General features: G+C 30.4%; 2 protein-coding genes across 2 annotated transcripts; one reads left to right on the plus strand and one right to left on the minus strand.

Annotated features, from left to right (window-relative positions):
* The first annotated feature begins 17 nt into the window (after positions 1 to 17).
* Positions 18 to 4,585, plus strand: Nbr (exonuclease mut-7 homolog). Its single transcript, XM_076392757.1, has 13 exons — positions 18 to 388; positions 471 to 611; positions 707 to 891; positions 973 to 1,211; positions 1,276 to 1,457; positions 1,534 to 1,725; positions 1,829 to 2,026; positions 2,097 to 2,246; positions 2,306 to 2,584; positions 2,656 to 2,804; positions 2,866 to 3,282; positions 3,565 to 3,755; positions 3,826 to 4,585. The coding sequence occupies exons 1-13, from the start codon at positions 244 to 246 to the stop codon at positions 4,136 to 4,138; spliced, it is 2,781 nt and encodes a 926-aa protein (XP_076248872.1). The 5' UTR covers positions 18 to 243; the 3' UTR covers positions 4,139 to 4,585.
* A 310-nt stretch (positions 4,586 to 4,895) lies between these two features.
* On the minus strand, positions 4,896 to 8,101 carry Spg7 (SPG7 matrix AAA peptidase subunit, paraplegin). The gene is made up of 9 exons (XM_076392761.1): positions 7,823 to 8,101; positions 7,453 to 7,749; positions 7,151 to 7,376; positions 6,662 to 6,970; positions 6,394 to 6,562; positions 5,960 to 6,315; positions 5,386 to 5,882; positions 5,182 to 5,307; positions 4,896 to 5,102 (listed from the first exon to the last, which is right to left on the minus strand). Exons 1-9 carry the CDS (start codon positions 7,988 to 7,990, stop codon positions 4,980 to 4,982), a joined length of 2,271 nt encoding a protein of 756 aa, XP_076248876.1. The 5' UTR covers positions 7,991 to 8,101; the 3' UTR covers positions 4,896 to 4,979.
* Between the last annotated feature and the right edge of the window lie 824 nt (positions 8,102 to 8,925).

Consider the following 8,925-nt stretch of genomic DNA (forward strand, 5'->3'; position numbering starts at 1 on the left):
TGGTGTGCGATGGTGTCTTTCCCCTACGCGCTAACAATAAGCTATCCCGGCGGCGAAAGAAATTTTGACTGCATACTACCTAATCTAATAAAGTAACCGTAATAACCGAAAGTAGGTCAATGTTTTAATAAAAGGTTTTTTCGTCGAAGCGGTTCAACTGTTTATCAACTAGAACAATCCGTAAGAATATCGCGAAATACTCGACTTTTGTCGCGTGTACTGAGATCATCACATTACATATAAATGATGGCAGAGAAACTTGAAACTAAAACTTCAGGTGTACAAGTTCTTCCAAAAGATGCTAATGATAACGAGTTGACTTTTTTCACGTCTGTGGATAAAGCTACAAAAGAATGGCTCGTGTCTCTCCACCATCTGTGGCAATTATGTAAATAGAATATATACTATACTATATTATTTTTCATGTTGCAAAGTTTCATTCAATTTCATCGTACTTTGTATTTTTACAGGGAAAAAATGCGACGTAATAAACGATATGTTAACTGATTATTTTAACAGTGCACCGAATCCTTATTTAAGTACATTACGTATAGTTGCAAATGCTTCAGATTTTAAACAAATAAAAGTGAACTCGTCACTATCGTATACAGGTTTCTTTTTGTTTGAAAATATTTATGTAAATTAAATACATGAATTAGTATAATTTCTAAAAGCATTAAAATTAACATTGTCGTTTGTGTTTCAGTTATAGAAGAATTTGCAAAATGGTTGGAACCACGAAAAGATTTGTATGAACATTTATTGGTTACAGACCTAAAATTAGCAGCTTTTAAATTGATCATAAAACAAAACAATATGCAGTTCATTAAATTGGTTGCAAATACTTATGAGTTCGTACAACATAGAGCAGAATTTCTTCATATAATAGAAGTACTACAATAAGATAAATAATTTTACATGTCGTGTTCAGACAATTTATTTTTATGCATAACTACATCTGTATTGTTACAGGATCTAATCAAGGAACAGAAATATAAAGAAGTAGCACAATATGGTGCTATGTTGAAATTACAAAACTTCTTCCCAAATTTGGAGAATGTATTAGTTCCACTTATTTTACAGAATAAGTTAAATATCGTGGAAGAATTTTTAACAGATTCTCCAGAAATTCAAAAATCTTTAATTCAGTATCTGGATAATTTGCTTTCTCCAGATAATAATATGCAGGTCATATTGGATAATCTTATTGAGTAAGTTTCAATAATTTAAAATAAAAAAAACATTAACTGCAGTAATATCTTTAATGTATTACAGCCATCACAAGATACCTGATGTGAAAATATCAACAGTACAAACAAAACCTATAGCTAAACTAGTTACTCGGTTAGTTAAGCTGTATAATTTCCCACCAGAAATTTGTCCAAATGTAAATAAAAAGCGAAGTGAAGGAATTTTGAACTTCCTAATACACAAACGCTATGTAGATGGCAGTTTAAGTATGTATAATTCTAATACAATAATGTAATTTCTCAACAATACATATAAATAAAACATTAATTTTTTTATACGAAGATCCCTCCAGTTGGAGGGAAATGGTGGAGGAAGCTGTTGGCACGGATAAAAAATTACAAGCTGCAATGATCAGACTTTTACTTAATTCCAAAGATTCAAAAGAAGCATTATATTGGGCTAAAAAATTTGATATACCTAAAGAACAATGGCCATGGGTACTTACTTATACAGCTGAAAATACGAAAGATGAAAGTAATATAATATATTACTATAACATTATTATAATAATGTTGTATATTTGTACATTAACTTTACCATTGAACAGTATTTGTAAGATTTAATTATACTATAACAGATGATGGTGCTTCCACAAGTGTAGAAAAAGAGAGTGATTGGGAAGAAACTGCAGATTCCTTAAATTATCACGAGTTGAAATTACACAGAGACTGCATCAAAGTAGTCAACACTTTGGAAAGTTTTGCAAAATTTATAGACAATGGATTAAAAGATGTTCACATTGTTGGCATTGATTCAGAGTGGAAACCCAGTTTTGGTAATTTGATAAATATTTTTAGACATTTTTTTTATAATCAAACAGCTGTAAAATTTTGATTCATTGATAGGTACAAAACAACCTGATTTGGCATTAATACAGATAGCTACAGAAACAAATGTGTATATTTTAGATGTCATTTCAATTGGGCATAACTCAAGTGAATGTTGGGCTCAATTGGGCCCAGCTTTATTTGAAAATAAAAATATCCTGAAACTAGGTAAGAATATTCTAAAATTGTATATAGCATTAATATATTCGTATAATTGTGTAATATAGGATTTGGAATAAGTCACGATATGACTATAATACATGATAGTCTACCGGCCTTATCGCACGTAAAAACATATGGACAAGGATATATAGACATAGTAGAATTATGGAAAAAATTAGTAAACGAATACAAATTTGTGTTTCCACATGAAAATGATCAGCATTTAACAAAAAACAGTTTAAGTAAGCTTGTAGAGCTGTGTCTTGGAAAAAAAATAAACAAGTCTGACCAGTTTTCCAACTGGGAAAACAGACCCCTAAGAGAATCGCAACTAAAATATGCTGGTTAGTAATTTTTTCTCTTGATATTTAATATGCATCAAAATCAAATATAACACGATATTATTATGTTACAGCATTGGATGCATATTGTTTATTGGAAGTATACAAAATTCTAGAAAATCAATCTAGTCAATTGGGAATTCCGTTTCATGATATTTGTATGGAAGTACAACACGGTTCACAGAAATTTCAAAAGAAAAATACAAAGAAACCTTTTCAGAAGGTAAACACTATTCTATTTTAAACAAGTAAACCTTCTAATAAAATTTACTTACGGTATATAGGCACATCCATTCGCAAAAGAACCACACAATTTACCTAAACAAGAAAACTTTCATAACAATGAGTCACGACTGAAATTTGTTCCAAATGAAAAAAAATATCTAAGCCTCAATGATGATACCAATAGACTACCACATCCAAACAGATTTACAATCGCAAGAGAACAGAATATGAAAATGATGTATTATGAGAATACAAGGAGTAGGAATCAGTTACAGACACCATATTCTCAAACGAAGATACCAGCCCATAAATGGGCTGTTGTATGTGATTCAATGTTAGGCGGACTATCAGCAAAGTTACGCCTATGTGGCTGTGATTCTAATCATCTCGTATTCGACCAAGGTGGAGAGAGAGCTGTGAAAATGGCCATATCTGAGAATAGAGTATTCTTAACCCGTAATAAGGATTATCTGAAAGTAAGAAGATCTACAATAGTTGCTCATTCGGGAACAATAGGATCATAAAAAAGAACAAGGAATCGATTGATGTCTTATTGAAAATAAGAAATTTAAATTTGTGCATTTCTTAATCCCTAGTTCTATCCTTATCTTTTTTATGGCCTTATTATTTTCAACCGTCGAGCTTGAGCGCGACGGTTCCCGTTCGATCAAGCAACTACTGTACTTTCTTTTCTTTTTAACTCTTTAATTATTTATTCTGTATAATTTATCATTAATTCTTTATTCTGTATTACGTAGTTTTCCCCGTATTTACCACCCGGCCGTAGCTATTTCGTCCAAGCCGATAATCCATACGAACAGTTGCGAGAAGTACTGAATTACTTTGGAGTTTCAGTAATGAAAAGAAATATCTTCAGCCGATGCCAAGCTTGTAACAGTAATGAATTTGCAAAAATAACACGTCGTTTCATGGACAAACTAATGAAGAGGTTGGTTACTTTCTTTCCTTAAAATTACTACAAATACGATTATGTCAACAAAATTTCGTAAACTATTCAGCTTCGACAATTTCACCGACGCCACGTCTACTAATGATGACTCAAAACATGAACTTTATGTCGATAACTACGTGAAAAATAATTCAAAACCAAACGTATATCGTACATGGATTTTGAGCACAAATTCTGTAAATGCTGCTACATGCTCCACTAAATATCATGTTAGGATACAAATAGAAAATGTCCCAGTAAATGTACTGAAAAATCTACAAATTTTTTATGTGTGTGAACGATGTGGAAAGATATACTGGGATGGATCCCACTTAGAACGTACCTTAAATGGTGCCATACAGGATCTCATTGTTCATGTATAAATTTTTAATTGCAACTTTAAGTGTGGTATACTGTTCTTGTTGCATTCAAGAAACTAGAATGTAAGTTAAACTTGTCTTTATTAATTTAAGTCAGTGATAACTGTTCCTATAATGTAAGCAGTTAATAACAAACGTATAATTACGTTTGTTCTTTTAAAATCGCTCTTCATATTTTAAGAAGTTTTCTAATACCTTTAAGGGCATATAGAAATTGAAAGTTAAACTTTTTGTCGTTATTGCCTACTCCTATATTATTTCCAAAAGACAGGAATTGATATCTGTTGTTAAACATAAGAAAAATAGTATGTTGTACTACGCGCAAACTTTTTTTTTATACGTGTATTCATTATTTTTAAAGAGATAGAGTATAAAAAAAATATGACAAAGATATATTCTTTTATGTTTTGCTGAATAATCGTATTTACGTTTTATATTTTTAATAGTCTCCCGTAAAAAACCAACTCTTAAATAATAATACAACGCATTCTACTTATATAATTTGCAGTATAAATGGACATATTAATTGAATATGAAATCACTCTAATTTTTTTCAGTGGAAATATATTTTGTTCTTTAAAATCAGGGATCTAGTTTAATTTTCCTTTTCAATAATATTTGAAGAAAATTACATTCTTTTCTAAGCAAGCTTTTTTCTTTATTTTTCTTTTTTTTTTTCTTTTTTTTTATGAAGATATGATTACTGTATACCTATTCAGAAATTATTGTATTACACAACGCAATATAATAAAGACCCGTGTTAAAATTATCGCTTTTCTTATTAATTCATGTTGTATAAATATTTCTAAAAGTACACTAATAGTATGAGTTTCGCTGTTTCTGATTATATATCTGAAATAAAATCTGCCGGTTCAATAAGACGCTTCTTTCCAAATGGTGGAGGTCCAATTAATTTTTCTAAGTCATCATACGTTAATGTTTCCTTTTTTAGAAGCGCTTCAGCAATCTATAAATGCGATGAAAATTGTTTTGGCATATATCTATTAATACTAAATTTCAAATACCCATGTGGTCCTAATACATACCATAATTAATTTATCTTGATTATCCAGTAGTAATTTTTCAGTAGTCTTATATGCTTCCGCAATTATTCTTCGTACTTCTGCATCCATTAAATTTGCCATTTTTTTACTGTACGGTTTTTTAGTGTTCTAAATAAAAGGAATAAGATATCAACAATATAATTTATAATCAATGAAATATAATTTATATTTATAAACATATATTACCATACTCGTCGATTCCTCATCGAATGAAAGTAAACCTACAGATGGACTCATTCCAAATTGCTGAACTTGATGGTAAGCCATCTTTGTTATTTTTTTCAAATCATTTTCTGCACCAGTTGTAATTTTATTGAATGTTAAACTCTCTGCGACTCTGCCGCCTAACATCATACATATTTTTTGAAACAGTTCTTCTTTACTATGAAGTTTTTGATCTATTGTAGAATACTGAGCGAAACCTAAGCTCATATTAGTTCTTGGTATAATTGTAACTTTAAGCAGAGCTTCTGTATATTCCAATAACCACCCTACTAAAGCGTGACCAGCTTCATGATAAGCAACAACCCTTTTTGTCGGTGGTGCAAGCGTACTACTTTTCTTAGTTAGACCACCTATAATTCTATCAATTGCATATATAAGGTCATTGCTGTCAACAACTTTCTTTTGTTCTCTTGCTGCGTGTAATGCAGCTTCATTGCAAACATTTGCTATGTCTGCGCCTGCAAAGATATTGTTTAAAATATAATTACAATGAAAAGGATATTCAAAAAGTTTAATAATAATAACCATACAGTACCACTAAAACCAGGAGTAAGATAAGACAAGAAACCAGAATACTGTTCTGGTTTGCCTCGCAGAGACAGTGATTTAAGATAATATTCAAAAATTTGTTTCCTCTCCTCCAGGGTAGGAAAATCGATTAAAATATGTCTGTCAAATCTACCACGTCGCAATAAAGCTTTATCTAAGACATTTGCTCTATTTGTTGAAGCCAAAAGAATAACATCTTCACGTGTAGTCATTCCATCCATTTCCACTAAAAGCTGATTTAATGTTCGGTCACATTCATTATCACTTATGTTGCCACTCGTACTTTCTGATCGCTTCTTGCCTATTGCATCGATTTCATCTATGTATATAATACTAGGAGCTCTACAAAACATTAAAAACAAAAAAATTAAGGATATTTTATGGAAAACCATATAACAAACACCAAAAAAAATTCCAAACCTTTCTTTAGCTGCTGAAAATAAATCCCTTACACGCCTGGCACCTATTCCACCTACTATTTCCATAAATTCAGATCCATTTATAGCCAAAAATGGTACGTTGGCTTCGGTCGCAACAGCTTTAGCTAAAAGCGTTTTGCCACATCCTGGTGGCCCTAAGAGTAGGACCCCTAAAAGTAAAATGAATCAACAGTAGCTAAGAGATGAAAACTATGTAGAATCATAAACAGTGCAAATTATCACTTTCTAATCTATAAAAGTTAAAATACCTTTGGGTATCTTGCCACCAAGTTTCTTGTATCGTTCAGGTTGTTTAAGGTAATCAACAAATTCCATAACTTCGATCTTAGCTTCCTTTAAACCAGCCACATCTTCAAAACGTACACCTTTACCAGAGAAAGGCTCAATTAAAGTATATTTTGGTTTAAAGTGTTGAGAAAGTATATCCATTATATGTGGTAACTTTGTAATACGTGATCGCATTCGATAAAACATATATGAGGCTATACAAGCAAGAACCAGGTAAGAAATGGCTAGTTCATAATTCCTATGAATGTATCGGATTGAAACTCCATCCTCTAAAAAATATAGTACAATATAATTAATATACAAGTATTAATGTATTAGGTTGTCCCATGTGTCCTTTTTGTAATTTATACAGATTTCTTAATAAGAAAACAAAAATAACTTATGGAACAACTTAATAGAATATAAAATAAGATATTTTATTATTATTAAAGATAATCCATTCTGCCCACCTGATTTAATTCCAATATTTCTTTCTATTTCTCTAATTTTTTCCTCAAGAATTTTGCCATATGTAGGGTCTTGTACAACAAACGATTTTGAAGAATATTCCTTTCCTTTATATATAGCACCCTTACGAAGTTGTACAATTATTTGTGGATAATCAATTTTTATTTCTTCAACTTCTCCTTTCAAAAGCATTTCATTGACAAAATCATTCCAGTCAAACCTGTACGACTAATGCATACCAATAAATCTGTTCTAAACAATGTAAATTAAATATCAAAGTACTTATATATTTCTAAAAACTCACCTCCCAAGGACTATCCAATTCTACACCTTTTGCAATAATTATACAATATAATATCAAGATTAGAAGCCCTGTTTTTAAATATAATATCTGCAGTTCTCTTATTTTTTTAGAATTCTTTTCATTATCATCGGAGGACCCTTTAGAAGATTCAACATTTTTATCTTTATTCGATAAGTAAGGTGTAGTGCTAAAATTCCTTGCTACAAACAATCTTGGAGTGCGATAAATTTTACAAGAACCATCTTTTAAAAACGATGATTGTATCATGTATAATTCTTTATGAACGTCTATGTAAATCTGAAATAAGAAACAATCCTATTACCACATTATACACAAATTAAAACCGGATCATCCAACAAAATAGACTTACACTATGAGACAGTGAAAAACATAACCTATTCATCTCATTATTAAAATTCTTCTTCGTGTACGCGGCGTTAATGATTCCATGCTTTTGGGAATTACATTTAAAGAGGAAACCAATAAGCCTTTTGGAGACGACATGTTGCCGCTGTGGGTGTCTTATTAAATTTTGCATACCTTACCATGTAAATTCAGATTACATGTACACATTGTGGTGAAACACCAACATTCGGAAACTACTATTCTCCGATGTGTGTGAACTGTGAACTGGTTCAAACACTACAACCCTGTTTTGTTATTGGCGGAGGGAAATTCATACTGTATGCTATATCAACGAATAATGATCAGTCATAATTTATTTTTATTCTGCAAAGAAATTTCTTAATTAACTGCAAGACTTGTTAATAATAAATTATTACACAAACTTATGAAACCACATTTAATTCATGCGCAAAATTTCTATGCTATATTATTATACGCCAGGAGGACTTGCCAAGTTATTTAAATTTGAAGAAATTGAAAATGATACTTTATTAATTTATTTGCAATTTATGGATGTAAAATTATTATAAAGGTCTAGATGAGTATAAAATCATACTTCAGATTTATACATATATAACAATATATTGAATTGCTAAAGAGAAAACGAACGAAAGTCTCCGAAAAGTAAATACGAAATATTAAAATTATAAGATGTCCAGATAACGTTTATAAGACGTTCAAACAAAAAATAGACGTCTTTAAGATGTCCAAAAGCGTAAGTCTGAAACATCCATGTAGTGTGTCTTTAAGACGTCTTATGCACGTAAATTTCGAATCTTTAACATTACAAATACAGATAAAAATACAAATTATGTCGTAAGATGTTCAGGCATAAAATGGATCTAAAATAGATGTCTTCAAGACGTCACATGCTATTTGAGATTCTTTTTATCTTACAATAAGTATAGTATATATGATTCTTTGCTAAAACGCATGTTTATAAATTATTACAGTTATAATTTTTTATTTATAATTTTGTTTTAATAAAAGCAATGAAATATTTAAAATTTATATATTATAAAAAAGAATAACGATAATAAAAATATTGTCTGTTTATAAATCGTCAAA

This window comes from Calliopsis andreniformis, chromosome 2 (assembly GCF_051401765.1).
Source record: "Calliopsis andreniformis isolate RMS-2024a chromosome 2, iyCalAndr_principal, whole genome shotgun sequence".
In the NCBI taxonomy this organism is placed as follows: Eukaryota; Metazoa; Arthropoda; class Insecta; order Hymenoptera; family Andrenidae; genus Calliopsis; species Calliopsis andreniformis.

Coding starts and splice junctions, on each gene's coding strand:
- Spg7 (XM_076392761.1), bottom strand. CDS start 7,990: ATGCAAAATTTAATAAGACACCCACAGCGGCAACATGTCGTCTCCAAA. Junction 6,971..7,150: donor AAATATTGGAATTAAATCAG/GTGGGCAGAATG, acceptor TATATTTTTTAG/AGGATGGAGTTTCAATCCGA. Junction 5,308..5,385: donor ATGAGGAATCGACGAGTATG/GTAATATATGTT, acceptor CCTTTTATTTAG/AACACTAAAAAACCGTACAG.
- Nbr (XM_076392757.1), top strand. CDS start 244: ATGATGGCAGAGAAACTTGAAACTAAAACTTCAGGTGTACAAGTTCTT. Junction 2,805..2,865: donor CAAAGAAACCTTTTCAGAAG/GTAAACACTATT, acceptor TACGGTATATAG/GCACATCCATTCGCAAAAGA. Junction 3,283..3,564: donor GTAATAAGGATTATCTGAAA/GTAAGAAGATCT, acceptor TGTATTACGTAG/TTTTCCCCGTATTTACCACC.